Below are 18411 nucleotides of genomic sequence, written 5' to 3'. Positions count from 1 at the left end.
ATACCAAATATGAGTGCAATTGTCCAGTAGTTTGAACATTCTTTGCCATTGCCTTTCTTTGGGATTGGAATGAAAACTGAGATATTGAGTGCAACATTTTAACAGCATCATCTTTTAGGAATTGAAAGAATTCAACTGGATTTCCATCACCTCCACTAGTTTTGTTCATAGTGATGCATCCTAAGGCTAACCTGACTTCAGACTCCACGATGTCTGGCTCTAGGTGAGTGATCACACCATCATGGTTATCTGGGTCATTAAGATCTTTTTTGTATAGTTCTTCTGTGTATTCTTGCCAGCTCTTCTTAATATCTTCTGCTTCTATTAGGTCCATTCCATTTCTGTACTTTATTGTGACCATCTTTGCATGATATGCTCCTTTGGCATCTCTAATTTTCTTGAAGAGATGTCTAGTCTTTCCCATTCTATTGTTTTCCTCAGTTTCCTTGCATTGTTCATTGAAGAAGGCTTTCTTACCCCTGCTTGCTATTCTTGGGAACTTTGCATTCAAATGGATATATCTTTCCTTTTCTCCTTTGCTTCACTTCTCTACTTTTCTCAGCCATTCGTAAGACCTCCTCAGACAATCATTTTGGCTTTTTCCATTTCTTTTCCTTGAGGATGATCTTGGTCACTGCCTCCTGTAGAATGTCACGAACCTCCGTCCATAGTTTTTCAGGCACTCTATCAGATCTATTCCCTTGAATCTACTTTGTCATTTCTACTGCATAATAATATAGGATTTGATTTAGGTCATACCTGAATGGTCTAGTGGTTTTCCCTACTTTCTTCAATTTAAGTCTGAATTTGGCAGTAAGGAGCTCATGATCCAAGCCATAGTCAGCTCCCAGTCTTGTTTTTGCTGACTGCATAGATCTTCCCCATCTTCAGCTGCAAAGAATATAATCAATCTGATTTCGGTATTGACCATCTGGAGATGTTCATGTGTAGAGTCTTCTCTTGTGTTGTTGGAAGAGGGTGTTTGCTATGACCAGTATGTTCTCTTGGCATAACTCGATTAGTCTTTGCCCTGCTTCATTCTGTATTCCAAATCTTCCTATTATTCCAGGTGTTTCTTGACTTCCTACTTTTGCATTCCAGTCCCCTATGATGAAAAGGACATCTTTTTGGGGTGTCAATTCTAAAAGGCCTTATAGGTCTTCATAGAGCAGTTCAACTTCAGGTTCTTCAGCACTACTGGTCAGGGCATAGACTTGGATTACTTTGATATTGAATGGTTTGCCTTGGAAACAAACTATTCATTCTGTCATTTTTAAGATTTCACCCAAGTACTGCATTTCGGACTCCTTTGTTAACTATGAGGACTACTCCATTTCTTCTACTTCTTACCCTCAGTAGTAGATATAAAAGTCCTCTGAGTTAAATTTGCCCATTCCAGTCCATTTTAGTCCCCTGATTCTAAAATGTTGATGTTCAGTCTTGCCATCTCCTATTTGACCACTTCTGATTTACCTTTTCATGTGGTCGCAAAGAGTCAGACATGACTGAGCGACTGAACTGAACTGAACTGATTTACTTTATTTCATGGACCTAACATTCCAGGTTCCTATGCAATATTGTTCTTTACAGCAACAGACTTTCCTTACATCCAAACTGGGCATTGTTTTCACTTTGGCTCCATGTATTCATTCTTTCTGGAGTTATTTCTCCACTCTTGTCCAGTAGCATATTGGGTACCTACCGACCAGGGGAGTTCATCTTTTAGTGTCATATCTTTTTGCATTTTCATACTGTTCCTGGGATTCTCATGGCAAGAGTACTGAAGTGGTTCCATTCCCTTCTCCAGTGGACCACGTTTTGTCTGAACTCTCCACCATGAAGGATGTCCAAACTACTGCACAATTACACTAATCTCACACTCTAACAAAATAATGGTCAAATTCTCTGAGTGAGGCTTCAATGGTATGCTACCCGAGAACTTCCAAATGTTGCAACTGGATTTAGAAAAGTTGAAGGAAGCAGAGATCAAATTGCCAACATCTGTTGGGCCATAGAAAATTCAACAAAGTTCCAGAAAAACAATAAGGTTCTGCTTTATTGACTATCCAAAGCCTTTGACTGTGTGGATCACAACAAACTGTTGAAAATTCTTAAAGAGATGGGGATACCAGATCACCTTACCTACATCCTGAGAAATCTGTATGCCATTCCAGAAGCAGCAGCTAGAAGTGGGCATGGAATAACGGACTGTTACCAAATCGGGAATGGAGTACGCTAAGGCTGTATATTGTCACTCTGCTCATTTAACTTATATGCAGCATACATCATGCGAAATGCCATGCAGGATGAAGCACAAGCTGGAATCAAGTTTGCTGAGAGAAATATCAATAATCTAGATAAGCAGATGACACAATCCTTTGGGAGGAATTTAAGAGGAACTAAAAGGCCTCTTGATGAAAGTGAAAGAAGAGAGTGAAAAAGCTGGCTTGAACCTCAGCATTTAAAAAACTAAGAGCATGGCATCTGGTTCCATCACTTCATGGCATATACATGGAGAAACAATGGAAACAGTGACAAACTTTAATTTCCTGGGCTCCAAACTCATTGCATATGGTGACTGCAGGCATGAAATTAATGGACACTTGCATCTTGGAAGAAAAGTTATGACCAAACTAGACAGCATATTAAAAATCAGACATTACTTTGTCAACAAAGATGCATCTAGTTAAAGCTATGGTTTTTTCAGTTGTCATGTATGGATGCAAGAGTTGGACCATAAAGAATATTGAGTACCAAAGAACTGATGCTCTTGAACTCTGGTGTTGGAGGAGACTCTTGAGAGTTCCTTGGGCTGCAATGAGATCAAACCAGTCAATCCCAAAGAAAATCAATCCTGAATATTCATTGGAAGGGCTAATGCTGAAGCTGAAGCTCCAATACTTTGGCCACTTAATGCAAAGAACTGACTAACTGGAAAAGACCCTTTGCTGGGAAGAGTGAAGGCAGGAGGAGAAGCGGATGGTAGAGGATGAGATGGTTGGATGGCATCACCGACTCAATGTACATGAGTTTGAGCAAGCTCCAGGAGTTGGTGTTAGCCCGGGAAGCCTGGCATGTTGCAGTCCATGGGGTCGCAAAGAGTTGAACATGAGTAAATGACTGAACTGAACTACCAAATACAGTATATACATTTTTGCCATTCAAAATTCTCATCATTCTCTCATGTACTTCCCTTCCTTTGGGCTCATCATTCCACTCAACCTTGGAACTGACCTCATTCCCCTCTTTGAAATGTTTTTTTAATTCCATGTTTTCGAAATATTTCTTAGAAAATTAACAACAGAAAGAAAAAGGCAGAGCAGCAGCACCTGAGAGAGACCTGTGTTTTGATTTTGACAGGGAACACTCTTTCTAGAAATTCAGGAAATATTGAATCATGTTGAGTACTATTTTTCAATGTGTTTTTAATTGTTGGATAATTGCTTTACAATGTTGTGTTGATTTCTGCCGTATGTTAACATGAGTCTGTCATAAGTATACATATATTCCCTCCTTTTTGAACTTCACTCCCCCCTCCTACCTCAGCCCATCTCTCTAGGTTGTCATAGAGGCCTGGGTTAAGCTCACCGTGCTGTACAGCAACTTCTCATTGGCTATCAGGTTCACATATTTTAATGTGTGAGTTTCAATGCTTGTCTCTCAATTTGCCCCACTCTCTCCCAACACTCACCCCACTATGTTCCAGGTCTGTTCTCTATGTCTGTGTCTCTAATTGCTGCCCTGAAAGTAGGTTCATCGGTACCATTTTTCTAGTTTCCATATATATGTGTTAATACACAATATTTGATTTTCTCTTTCTGATTTACTTCACTCTGTATAACAGGCTCTAGGTTTATCAACCTCACTATATTTGATTCCAGTTTGTTCCTTTATGTGGATGCTTGGCTTGTTATGAACCAGTTTATAACCCAGCATTTGGTTGTGCATGTGTGCTCAGTCACAGCCTACTCTCTGTGACGCTATGGACTATAGCCTGACAGTCTCCTCTGTCTATGTGCTTACCACAACTTCTTTATCCATTCATCTGTGGATGGACATCAAAGTTGCTCCCATGTCCTGGCTCTTGTGAATAGTGCTGCAATGAACATTGGGGTACCTGTGTCTTTTAGAATTGTGATTTTCTGAATATATGCCCGGTAGTGAGACTGCTGAGTCATATGGAAGTTTTATTCTTATTTTTTAAAGAAATCACCATACTATTCTTCATAGTGGCTCTATAAATTCACATTCTCACCAACTGTGCAAGAGGATTCCCATTTCTTCACATCTTCTCCAGCATTTGTTTGATGATGGCCATCTTGACCAATGTGAGGTTTTACCTCGATGTAGTTTTGACAAGTGAAGCTGGGTATTTTTTCATGTGTTTATTAGCCATCTTTAACTCTTCTTTGGAGAAATAGCCATCTATTTAGGTCTTCTGCCTATTGTGTCAATGACTTGTTCTTTTGTTATTGAACTACATGAGTTGCTTGTATATTTTAGAGATTAATCGTTTGTCAGTTACTTCATTTGCAAATATTTTCTCCCATTCTGAGGGTTGTCTTGTCATCTTGTTTATGATTTCCTTTGCTGTGCAAAAGCTTATGTTTAATTAGGTCCCATTTGTTTTTATTTCCAACAAAAGGAGGTGGAGGTCTTTAATCCTTTTTGAGTTTATCTTTATGAATGGTTTTAGGAAGTGTTCTAATTTTATTCTTTTACACATAGATGTCCAGTTTTCCCTGCACTGCTTATTGAAGAGGATGTCTTTCCTCTGTTGCATATTCTTGTCTCCTTTGTCGAAGATAAGGTGCCCAAAAGTGCTTGGGTTTATCTCTGGGCTTTCTATTTCATTACTTTGATTTTTCCAGTTCAAGAATTGGTATGTCTCTCCATCTGTTTATGTCATCTTTGACGTCTTTCATCAATGTCTTATAGTTTTCTTTATACAGCTCTTTTGTGCATTTATTCCTAGATAGTTTATTCTTATTGTTGCCTTGGTGAATGGAGTTGATTCTTTATTTTTTCTTTCAGATTTTTGTTACTAATGTGTTGGAATTCAATGGATTTCTGTGTATTGATTTTGTATCCTGCAACCTTACTAAATTAACTGATTCAGTTCAGTTCAGTTCAGTTCAGTTCAGTTCAGTTGCTCAGTTGTGTCCGACCTTTGTGACCCCATGAATCACCTCACGCCAGGCCTCCCTGTCCATCATCAACTCCCAGAGTTCACTCAGACTCGCGTCCATCGAGTCAGTGATGCCATCCAGCCATCTCCTCCTCTGTCATTCCCTTCTCCTCCTGCCCATAATCCCTCCCAGCATCAGAGTCTTTTCCAATGAGTCAACTCTTCGCATGAGGTGGCCAAAGTACTGGAGTTTCAGCTTTAGCATCATTCCTTCCAAAGAAATCCCAGGGTTGATCTCCTTCAGAATGGCCTGGTTGGATCTCCTTGTAGTCCAAGGGACTCTAAAGAGTCTTCTCCAACACCACAGTTCAAACACATCAATTATTTGGTGTTCAACCTTCTTCACAGTCCAACTCTCACATCCATACATGACTACTGGAAAAATTTAGTCATTTTCTGATGGTATTTTTAGGGTTTTCTTGGTATAGTATCATGCTGTCTCCAGTGAAAGTTTTACTTCTTCTTTTCCAATCTGGATCCCTTTTATTTCTTGTTCTTCTTTACTGACAATTAAAATTAACTCCAATTTTAGCTTTTTATCATGGCTGTGATTTAAGAACAGTCATATAAAACATTTCCAGAGGAAAAGATAAGGTAAAATATTCTTCAAGAGAAAATCAATAACAGTTACCTCAGAAAGTTAAGAAAAGCTATGATGAACCTAGACAGTGTATTAAAAAGCAGAAACATCACTGCTAAAAATGATCCATATAGTCAAAACTATGGGTTTTTCAGTAGTCATGTAGCGATGTGAGAGTTGGACAATAAAGAAGGCTGAGCACACAAGAATTGATGCTTTTAGACTATGCTGCTAGAGAATACTCTGGAGAGTCCTTTGGATTGTGAGATCAAACCAGTCAATCCTGCAGGAAATCAACTCTGATTATTCATTGGAAGACTGATGCTGAAGCTGAAGCGCCAATATATTGGCCACCTGATGTGAAGAGCACACTCACTGGAAAAGTCCCTGATGCTGGGAAAAATTGAGGGCAGGAAGGGAAGTGGGCAACAGAGGATGAGATGGTTGGATGGCATTACTAGATCATGGAAATGAGTTTGAGCAAACTCAGGGAGCTATTGAAGGACAGGGGAGCCTCATGTGCTGCAGTCCATGAGAGCACAAAGAGTTGGATACGAATGAGTGACTGAACATGAAATAAAGTTGTTCACAAGATTCAATGACCCAATATGAAGAAAATAATTAGAATAGGCCTGGAATATAGTAATTGCTGAAAAAATATTATCTCTACCTTCCTCTTTCTTCTCTCTCCTCATTATTATAAAAGTATTATAATTGTAAAAAGAGTTCAAATATACTTCAGTTTCTAAACTTTAAAAATACTTAAGTAGATATTTATATTTTATTTCCAACACTCTAGTGATTGTCATTGTTGCATTTCATGAAAATTCCAAATAGAATAAAAATTTCCTCATAATGTCATTTCTATTATCTGGTAAAATGAAAATTTCAGAAATCCACATCAATTCTCACATTCTTTTCATCAAACTAAATGGCCTGTAAAACTGTAACACCAACCCGTTTTCTTTGCTGCTGCTACTGCTGCTAAGTCGCTTCAGTCGTGTCCGACTCTGTGCGACCCCATAGACGGCAGCCCACCAGGCTCCCTCGTCCCTGGGATTCTCCAGGCAAGAACCCTGGAGTGGGTTGCCATTTCCTTCTCCAATGCATGAAAGTGAAAAGTGAAAGTGAAGTCGCTCAGTCGTGTCTGACTCTTAGCGACCCCATGGACTGCAGCCTACCAGGCTCCTCCATCCATGGGATTTTCCAGGCAAGAGTACGGGAGTGGGTTGCCGTTGCCCTCTCTGCCATTTCCTTACTTCATCCAAATACATTTGAATAAAAAATTTATAGAAAATTCTGAAGCAACATTCAACTTTATACAGTTAATTAGGTTAGTGTGGGGAATTTTTTAACATGGGAACAGATGAAAAGCACTCATACAACTGTACTGAAAGAGTTTGGGCAGATTATGAGTAATAGAAAGCATTGACAAGAACTTTATTATTTTAATGATATAATCTCTTGCATTTCCTGGAGAAAAAGATAACCTTTTGGATGGTCTCTTTGAAGGCTTGTTTCACTTGCTGGTTCCTCAGTGAATATATAAATGGATTCATCATAGGAGGGACAGAAGCATTCAGAATGGATGCTCCTTTGTTCAAGGATGCCTTTTCCTTTGCTGATGGGTTGGCATACATGAATATACAGCTTCCATAAGAGATGAAAATGACAATCATGTGAGAGGAGCATGTAGAAAATGCCTTTTTTCTCTGACTGGCAGATGGCAGCCTCAGAATTGTCTTGATGATAAACATGTAGGATAGAATTATTAATGCCAAAGTAAAAAGCAGAATCTCTAATGCGGAGTAAAAACCAATCACTTCAAGTAGCCACGTATCTGAGCAAGATAGTTTCAAGAGGGGGAAATAGTCACAAGCAAAGTGATCAATGATATTGGAACCACAGTAATCTAACTGGAGAAAAAGAATAACAGGTGGGAAGATGTTTAAGAACCCTGCCAGCCAAGCACAAAAAACAAGCAATACACAGACTCTGTTGTTCATGATGGTTGTGTAATGCAGGGGTTTGCAGATAGCTACATAGCGATCATAGGACATAGCAGTTAGAAGATAAAATTCAGTGATACCCAAGAAAATGAAGAAAAACAGCTGAGCTGTACAATCATTGTATGAAATCGTTTTGTCCCTGGTGATAATTGTGCCCAGAAATCTAGGAATACCAACAGTTGTAAAGGAAATTTCTAATATAGAGAAGTTCCTGAGGAAAAAATACATAGGTGTCTGTAGATGGGAGTCCACAAAGGTCAGAATGATGATGGTCAAATTTCCAGTGACACTTAATATATATGTGATGATTAAAAAGAGAAAAATCACAGTCTGAAGCTCTGGGTCATCTGATAGCCCCAGAAGAATGAATTCTGTGGGTCTTGTGTGGTTTTTCATTGCTGATCCTTTCCCCCCATTCAAACAGAAAATGAATGTGTCTCCTATAAGAAATAAATGATCAAAATACATGTGAGGATAGAATACAAAGCTTTTAAAGTACTCTTCATGATGATAATGAAATTTAAAAATCTACAAAACTCTCTCAAATTTCCATTCAACTTTTCATTCTAATAAGGAATATTATCAGAAGTTCAAAATCATTATTTCTTCTTCAAAAATACATTACCATAGACTATGGATAAAATAAAATTCTTATGATAACACTTAAATAGGGCTATTTTTTCTAATAATTTTTAATTGGTTCAAGGTATTCTTTAATATATTTAGCTTCCTTTGTAAAATGTACAGGAATATTTTAATTGATTATCCTCCTTTCCTCAGTATTATAAAAACCATTTTATTTTGCAGATAATCTAAATAGAGTTTGAAAGCATATAGAGTTTATGTATGCCTACTTCCACATTTTATATTTTGAATAACTGAGGCCCACTTTGCTTAGGTGACTTTCACTAGTTTCAATGACTAGTGAACATAGTAAAACTGTGGGAAATTCGTAAAGAGATGGGAATAACAGACAATCTAAGCTGTCTCCTGTGAAACCTATATGCAGGACAAAAAGCAGCAGTTAGGACTGGACACAGAATAATGGACTGTTTCAATTGGAAAAGGAGTACTTCAAGGCTGTATATTATCAACCTGCATGTTTGTGTGTGTGTGTATTAGTTACTCAGTCATGTCCAACTTTTTAAAACCCCACGGACTGTAGCCACAGTCCATGTGGATCACAACAAACTGTGGAAAATTCTGAAAGAGATGGGAATACCAGACCACCTGACCTGCTTCCTGAGAAATCTGTATGCAGGTCAAGAAGCAACAGTTAAAACTGTACATGGAACAAAAGAATGGTTCTAAATCGGGGAAGGAGTACCTCAAGGCTGCATATTGTCACCCTGCTTACTTAACTTAAATGAAGAGTACATCACGAGAAATGCAGGGCTGGATGAACCACAAGCTGGAATCAAGATTGTGGGCAGAAATATCAATAACCTCAGATATGCAGATGACACCACCCTTATGGCAGAAAGTGAAGACAAACTAAAGAGCCTCTTGATGAAAGTGAAAGAGGAGGAGAGTGAAAAAGTTTGCTGAAAATGCAACATTCAGAAAACTAAGATCATGGCAACCAGTCCCATCACTTCATGGGAAATAGATGGGGAAACAGCGGAAACAGTGACAAACTTTATTTTGGGGGGCTCTAAAATAACTGCAGATGGTGACTGTAGCCATGAAATTAAAAGATGGTCTGCTTCTTGGAAGAAAAGCTATGACCAACCTCGACAGCATTTTAAAATGCAGAGACATTATTTTGCCAACAAAAGTCCATCTAGTCAACGCTTTGGTTTTTCTAGTAGTAATGTGTGGATGTGAGAGTTGGACTATAAAGAAAGTTGAGCACCAAAAAATTGATGCCTTTGAACTGTGGTGTTGGAGAAGACTCCTGAGAGCCTCTTGGACTGCGAGAAGATCAAATCAGTCAATCCTAAATGAAATAGGCCTGAATATTCATTGGAAGAGCTGACTCCCTGGAAAAGACCCTGATGCTGGGAAGGACTGAGGGCTGAGGTGAAGGGGACAAAAGAAGATGAGACGCTTTCTTGGCATCATAGATTCAGTGGACGTGAGTTTGAGCAAACTCCGAGAAATAGTGAGGGACAGGGAGACTGGCATGCTGCAGTTCATGGGGCTGGAAAGAGGCAGACACAACTAACCGCCTGAGCAACAACAACACAGCATAGTAATATATCACTTTAGAATATGGCTATTTACCCACGGGAATATTCTGGTGGCACTCTCCTAATTTACTTCCATAAAGCTTTGGTTGATGCAATGCCTTAATTTATTCCTTTTCTGATAAAAGACCAAAACCAAAAAAAAAGTGCAACTTCTGCTACCAAATTAAATAATTACCTCCACTCAGTTTAGTTCATACAATGCACACTGATTTTCTTTTGTTTTACAATTTTGCCTTAGCAAATGAATAAGTAGATGGGCAAAACCTTTACTGGGAAGCAGATATTCCTTTAAATAAGGAATGTCATTTTAATAGTTTTATTTCTAGCTTTATTTCTATTAACGAAAACCATATAACTTAGGAAAAATTAATGAACAACTCAATATTTATTGCTATGCTGCTTCTTTCAGTTCAGTTCAGTTCAGTCGCTCAGTCGTGTCCGACTCTATGACCCCATGAACTGCAGCACACCAGGCCTCCCTGTCCATCACCAACTCCCGGAGTTCACTCAGACTCGTGTCCATCAAGTCAGTGATGCCATCCAGCCATCTCATCCTCTGTCTTCCCCTTCTCCTCCTGCCCCCAATCCCTCCCAGCATCAGAGTCTTTTCCAATGAGTCAACTCTTTGTATGAGGTGGCCAAAGTACTGGAGTTTCAGCTTTAGCATCATTCCTTCCAACGAAATCCGAGGGTTGATCTCCTTCAGAATGGCCTGGTTGGATCTCCTTGTAGTCCAAGGGACTCTCAAGAGTCTTCTCCAACACCACAGTTCAAAAGCATCAATTCTTTGGTGCTCAGCCTTCTTCACAGTCCAACTCTCAAATCCATACATGACCACAGGAAAAACCATAGCCTTGACTAGATGTACCTTAGTCGGCAAAGTAATGTCTCAACTTATGAATATGCTATCTAAGTTGGTCATAACTTTTCTTCCAAGGAGTAAGCGTCTTTTAATGTCATGGCTGCAATCACCATCTGAAGTGATTTTTGAGCCCCCCAAAATAAAGTCTGACACTGTTTCTACTGTTTCCCCATCCATTTCCCATGAAGGACTCCATGAATAGCATTCTTGTTAGTATACCACCATTTACTCTTTTATAACAAAAGTTTCCTAAATTCACAAACCCATATGCAAATTCTACTTTAAAATACATGAATGAGATGTAATAATATGCATTAACCTGAATAATAACAAAATTTTCTTGCTTCCTGGTTTTTCTTGATGAGTTAGTCTCAAATTTTATGGTCTGATCACTTCAATGATTATATAATTTCAGAGTTGGTGAGCTGAGTTAGCAGTTTATTTGGTTTCAATTGTACTCTCAAAACGAATATGGTGACTTAACCGTGTCATTGCTCTCAAGGATTATATTCTCATTGTGGTTTGACTGGTAATATTTGACCCACAGTAACTTTCATTCCTGATATTGCACAATTGGGGCACATTTCATTATACTGTGACTCATAATTGATTCTTGTCTCTTATCCAAGCTCTGTGTACAAACTCAGTTGCACTTGGGAGGACTAGTCAAATATTTCTTACACCTTTTCACATAATAAAAGTACTACTTATTAAAACATATTTCTTTATATTAATGCACAGATTTTAAATGATGATTTTGTAATTCTATGATTATTTACCCATGCAATTTAAGTAATATTTTCCTTAGGCTTCAGAGACTGTTATATTTTCCTACAAATGCTGCTTTGAGAAAAAGAGATTTAGAAATTTCTTCTCCATGTATGTCATACACAGGAAATTGGATTTACCGTGTCTTTCTTGTTTTCTCAGGGTAATTTGTTAAGTAAACAGAGGGCTGAGGAGGCATTTTTAAAAGACACAGGTGAATCAGTTTTGTGAATGTTAATAAGAAAGTGCTTATGCTTCCCTAGTAGCTCAGTGGTAAAGAATCCACTAGTTAATGCTAGAGATGTAGCTGTGATCCCTGAAGCGGGAAGATTCCTCAAGCCATGGAGCAACTAAGACACTTCGCGGCAAAATCTGAGCCTATGCGCTAGAGCCCGGGAATGGCAATTACGAGTCAACACGCTGCAACTACTGAAGCCCTTACCACCTACGGCCATGCTCCACATGAAGAGAAGCCACCGCAATGAGAAGCTCATACACCATAAGTAGAGAGTAGCCCCCAACTGTCTCAGCTAGAGAAAGCCGGTGCAGCCAAAAATAAAAAAATAAATAAAATTATTTTAAAAAAGAAAGTGTCAAAAACTAAAATGACTGAGCTAAATGAGGTAACTTCATAAACAACACGTCATATTGAGTGTGCAAAAATTTGACTTAGATTTAGAAATTGACAAACTCAACAAATCAGCCCCTCACCTTCACATCTGAGAGAGAGTTGTTAAACATTTACTATTTTCTCATTTAGAACATCTGTGAGTCATGTGGTGGATACTCAATAAATATTTCTAAATAAATAAATATTTGAAATAATTTTGGTGTATAATCAATCTCCAGTACTCAATAAAATCTTAAAAACCAATTGTTAAAGAATTTGAGAAACAAAATATGGAAAGAATCACTATATGGATAAAAAATTGTTAGTTGCTCAGTTCTGTCTGACTCTTTGTGACCCCATGGACTGTAGCCCACCAGGCTCCTCTGTCCATGGAATACTCCAGGCAAGAATCCTGGAGGGGGTTGCCATTCCCTTCAAATATAAAGGCAAAGTCTCTTTACCGGTGAAGATTCAAGAACCTGTGCACAATTGGTCCCATGATGTGGTCCAGACAGGCTCCAGTACACCCCTGCTGGGAGTGGACCAATTCATCTACAAAGTGGACAAAGATCCCTGCTTTCATGGGGTGAGGGATGAGAGAGAATGTAGACAGTAAGCATGAATGTAACAATAATAAGTGTTTTGCAAAGGAAGAGAAAACTGAAATGCCTTGGAAGTGGGGAGCTAGTATAATTTTAAATAGTGTCAATGGGGTAGATTTTATTGAGGTGATATTTGGACAGAGATCTGAAGGAGGGATGGGTGCTAACCATGTGATTATTTGGGAGAGGGAGACTTTCCAGTTTAAGAAACATTTAGTGTAAATACAGTAAGATCCTAGAAGGAAAATCATGCTGATTGCAAAGAATGATTTTTGGTTGTTTATTTTGTCTTCTCATTTCTGATATTTTTCAATTTTTGTTGAACTAGTTTCCTGGATAGAATCTCCAGCAGAGTATTGAATAAAGCAGTTATAGTGGTCCTTCACATCTTATAACTGATTTTACCAAGACTATGGCTACTATTTAAACCATTAAAAATAATGTTTGCTATAAACTTTAAATTATGAATATTTTCAAGTATACACTAGGATAGAGAACTAGAGAAACAGTTTTAAGTACAGATCAAGCAAAGTCAATAGATATGAAGGCTATTTTATATTGCTTTACCCGTTTTTTTAAAAGCTTTGAAACATTTTGTTGTATTTTAAACTAGAACTTATATAGCAAACTTTTTCTTACCTGTATATTATATATATATAATATATATATATATATATATATTGTTTAATCCTGATGCAGTTTCCAAGTTAGCTAAATTAACAAAATGTCTTTGGTATCATTTATCACCTTGCATACACTTGCACATGTTCATGCTCACTTGCTCAGTTGTGTCTGATTCTTTGTGACCCCATGGACTCTAGCCCACCAGGCTCCTCTGCTTATGGGATTTCCTAGGCAAGAACACAGGAGGAGGTTGCTATTTCCTCCTCTAGGAGATCTTTCTGACCCAAGGACTGCACCTATATCTCCTGAGTCTTCTGCATTGGCAGGAGGATTCTTTGCAACTGAGCCACTGGGAATGTACTCCTAGATGCCCAATTGTCTCAAAACATCATTTTTTGTTGAATTGTTCAAACTGGAGCCAGATAAGGAGCATGTAGCAAATCTAGTTGTAATGATCTAGTCAGGTTACTTATGCTACTGAAATAATATTCTATTCTGTTTTACTAAGAGGCTTTAAAAAGTCATGAATGGTCACTGCATTTTATCATCGCAGATATGATTTTCATTTCAACATTTGTTTTTCATTTTTAGTCTTTTGATGAGGCAAATTCCACAAGTAAATTCTCTAATGATATTATCTTTGGGATAAGGCCACCTGTAATATGAAATACTAGTTTTGACCATTTCTTTTAGTACATTCTCTCTTTATTTATGAGTCAAATTGCTGGTGACTTTCTCACTTACTCTTTTGATATCAAAGCCAATATAAATAATATAAATCCCCCAAAATGAGGTAGAAATGTTTGCCTCATCTTTTGTTCTATAAGTATTATATAAGTTGTCCTCATTCACCTTCGTAACAATAAATAAATAAATGACATTTGCACTTAAAATTGAAAATCTTACATCTTTTATTGAATTTTCAAATTTTAGTCGAATTAACTTATATTAAATAAGAAATAATATACTAGCCAATGTTTATGGAAAAGCTGTTGTCCATGGGTTACAGTTGGCCCACCACATATTTGTGTTAAAAGTTTAATTGGGCACACCTGAGCCCTTTCATTCACATATGGTTTATAGCCGCATTTGTATGACATAGGAAGAGAACTGAGTAATTTCATCAGGGATGCTATGGTCTGCAAAGTCTAAATTATTAATATAGTGCCCTTTAGGCACAAATTGTGTTGACTTCCAATACTGATAATTAAAATGTTTACATTGATTGAAACCTTTATAATAACCACTAAAGAGTTTGTGTAGAGTTGGAAAGCCACAATATTTGATATCAACATATATTCCTCCATATCTTTTGTAATAAAATTTACAGTTCTTTTAATTCCTGGAAATATAACTCACTAGTTTATGGTATATTTTTATTCAGGTATAAAGAACCCACATCATCAATCAATTCTAAACTTCAGTATTTTCAAATATTTCCAATTAACTGTAGAAATTATTGATTCAACAAAAAGGTAGGAGATAGTAGCTCCATGACTCTTTTCAAACTGGAAAACTCTTTAGTAATGTTTAAAGTTGTTTTCTTTGTTTTTCAGCAAGTATGGATCTCAACTTTCAACTGAGTACAGTGTATGCATATCAGGAATAATTTAACTCAATGAATTAGGATTACAGTCATAATGGAAAAAAGGTTAGAAAATGTAAGATGAGTCTGGGTAACATTCAATATTATTTAAAATTTTGGCTTCATGGAAAAGCAAAAAAAGAAAAAAACAGTGCCAATGTTGCATGATCTTGCATAATCATCTTCTGAATTCTAATCATTATAATGCTTAGAGCAGAGTGAACATACAAATTTTTAACAAAAGAAAATTTCAAATTTATATACAGTAAAATTTTGCCAATGTCAGCATCGGTATTCCTATTAATTAAGTTTGTCATTTAATTAGGTAATTGAGTGCATTATATGTGTATGATATTAACTCAAAATAACCACTCATATAATAAACTTGTAAGAACTGCCAGCTGTTGATTAATTAAATAAAAAAACAGATTAACTTCAAGCATTAATTTAAATAAAAAACTGATTATAACAAATGTAGTCATATATGGTTTCCAATAATTTTTAATTCTTCAGGCTTTTATTAGAAATTGTTATGTGTTTCTTAAAGTATGGGACAATTTCACAGTTTTCTTGAAAGTATATATTCATAATTGTTCTCAAATTGAAAAATTACATGGCAGAGAAGATTTTAAATTGGGTAATAAAAGATTTTTTATTTCTCAGTTCAGTTCAGTTCAGTTGCTCAGTCTTGTCAGACTCTTTGTGACCCCATGAATCGCAGCACGCCAGGCCTCCCTGTCCATCAGCAACTCCCGGAGTTCACTCAGATTCATGTCCATCGAGTCAGTGATGCCATCCAGCCATCTCATCCTCTGTTGTCCCCTTCTCCTCCTGCCCTCAATCCCTCCCAGCATCAGAGTCTTTTCCAATGAGTCAACTCTTTGCATGAGGTGGCCAAAGTACTGGAGCTTCAGCTTTAGCATCATTCCTTCCGAAGAAATCCCAGGGTTGATCTCCTTCAGAATGGACTGGTTGGATCTCCTTGCAGTCCAAGGGACTCTTAAGAGTCTTCTCCAACACCACAGTTCAAAAGCATCAGTTCTTCAGTGCTCAGCCTTCTTCACAGTCCAACTCTCACATCCATACATGATCACAGGAAAAATCATAGCCTTGACTAGACTGACCTTTGTTGGCAAACTAATGTCTCTGCTTTTCAATATGCAGAAACTATAATTCTATTAATTTTTTAGTTGTGCTGCTTTCCAGATAATTACAAAGTAGGCCATTTTATGGAGAGAATAATATATGTAATACTCTAATAAGATGGTCAGATTATGCTCATGGTCTTTTACAGTAAATTAAAAATAGTGTTTAGCATGATTTACTGTTTCCTGAATTTCTAGAAAGAAATCTCTCTTGTGCATTCTTGCTCTGCCTCTTTCTTTCTGAATTCAATTTCCAAAGAAATACTGTGGAAGAAATGGAATTTTAAAAGTTTCAAAGAAGGAAATGGCAGTTTCATAGTTACAGAGTGGAATACATGTGTGCAGCTACACAGTCATGACAGGTCTTTGTGAAGCATGGGCTGTAGCCCATCAGGATCCTCTGTTCATAGAATTTTCCATGCAAGAATACTGGAGTGTGCTGCCATTTCCCACTCCAAAGTATCTTCCCCACCCAGGGATCAAACCTGTGTCTCTTGAGTCTCCTGCATTGGCAGGCGGACTCTCTACCCCTGGCACCAACCCGGAAGCACAGAATGAAAAGCTGAGTCCAAAGGAAGGTAAGTGAATGAGAGAAGGATGGGAATTTGAATAGAAAAATAAAATGTATACAATATGCTTGTGAAGCTGCTGTCAATGAGTTTATGAGTAATGAAAAATAACTCCGGAGATAATATGAAAATCAATAGATTTTGAAAAGTTCTGAGTTTTATTTAATTGCATTTCATTATGCCACTAATTAATGAAATAGGCCTTTTATTTTTTCATTTCCTTGAGAAAAGTACATTCTTCCTTACCATGTTTATGAAGGCTCTCTTGACTTGTTGATTCCTAGGGTATAGATGAATGGGTCTAGCATGGGGGCATTTGATATTTTGCACAGCTACTACCTTGCTCAAAAGAACCCTGTCCTTTGCTGATGGATTCATGTACATGAAAATGCAACTGGCATAAGAGATGGAGATGGCAATCATGTGGGAAGGACATGTGGAAAGGCCTGTGTCCTCTGATCCTCAAAATTGTTCTGATGATATATGTATCAGTTCAGTTGCTCAATCGAGTCCGGCTCTTTGTGATCCCATGAACTGCAGCACTCCAGACCTCCCTGTCTATCACCAACTCCCGGAATTCACCCAAACTCATGTCCATCAGTCAGTGATGCCATCCAACCATCTCATCCTCTGCCATCCTTTTCTCTTCCTGCCCTCAACCTTTCCCAGCATCAGGGTCTTTTCAAATGAGTCAGCTTTTCACATCAGGTGGCGAAAGTATTGGAGTTTCAGCTTCACATCCATCCTTCCAACGAACACCCAGGACTGATCTCCTTTAGGATGGACTGGTTGGATCTCCTTGCAGTCCAAGGGACTCTCAAGAGTCTTCTCCAACACCACAGCTCAAAAGCATCAATTCTTCTGTGCTCAGCTTTCCTTATAGTGCAACTCACACATCCATATATGACCACTGGAAAAATCATAGCCTTGACTAGACAGACCTTTGTTGGCAAAATAATGTCTCTGCTTTTCAATATGCTATCTAGGTTGGTCATAACTTTCCTTCCAAGGAGTAAGCATCTTTTAATTCCATGGCTGCAATCGCCATCTGTAGTGATTTTGGAGCCCAGAAAAATAAAGTCTGACACTGTTTCCACTGTTTCCCCATCTATTTGCCATGATGTGATGGGGCCAGATGCCATGATCTTCGTTTTCTCAATGTTGAGCTTTAAGCCAACTTTTTCAGTCTCCCCTTTCATGTTCTTCAAGAGGTTCTTTAGTTCTTCGTCACTTTCTGCCATAAGGGTGATATCATCTGCATATCTGAGGTTATTGGTATTTCTCCTGGCAATCTTGATTCCAGCTTGTGCTTCTTCCAGCCCAGCGTTTCTCATGATGTACTCTGCATAGAAGTTAAATAAGCAGGGTGACAGTATACAGGCTTGATGTACTCCTTTTCCTATTTGGAACCAGTCTGTTGTTCCAAGTCCAGTTCTAACTGTTGCTTCCTGATCTGCATACAGATTTCTCAAGAGGCAGGTTAGGTGGTCTGGTATTCCCATCTCTTTCAGAATTTTCCACAGTTTGATTGTGATCCACACAGTCAAAGGCTTTGGCATAGTCAATAAAGGAAAAATAGATGTTTTCCTGGAACTCTCTTGCTTTTTTGATGATCCAGCAGATATTGGCAATTTGACCTCTGATTCTTCTATCTTTTCTGAAACCAACTTGAGCATC

At 37.9% G+C, this 18411-nt stretch overlaps 1 protein-coding gene across 1 annotated transcript; it reads right to left on the bottom strand.

Moving 5' to 3' along the window:
- Positions 1-7216: 7216 nt before the first annotated feature.
- On the bottom strand, positions 7217-8173 carry LOC114113787 (olfactory receptor 6C3-like). The gene has a single exon (XM_027965958.1). It carries the CDS (start codon positions 8171-8173, stop codon positions 7217-7219), a length of 957 nt encoding a protein of 318 aa, XP_027821759.1.
- Between the last annotated feature and the right edge of the window lie 10238 nt (positions 8174-18411).

The sequence above is a fragment of the Ovis aries genome, chromosome 3, assembly GCF_016772045.2.
Source record: "Ovis aries strain OAR_USU_Benz2616 breed Rambouillet chromosome 3, ARS-UI_Ramb_v3.0, whole genome shotgun sequence".
Lineage (NCBI taxonomy): Eukaryota > Metazoa > Chordata > Mammalia > Artiodactyla > Bovidae > Ovis > Ovis aries.
This window is presented reverse-complemented; position numbering and strand designations above follow the sequence as displayed.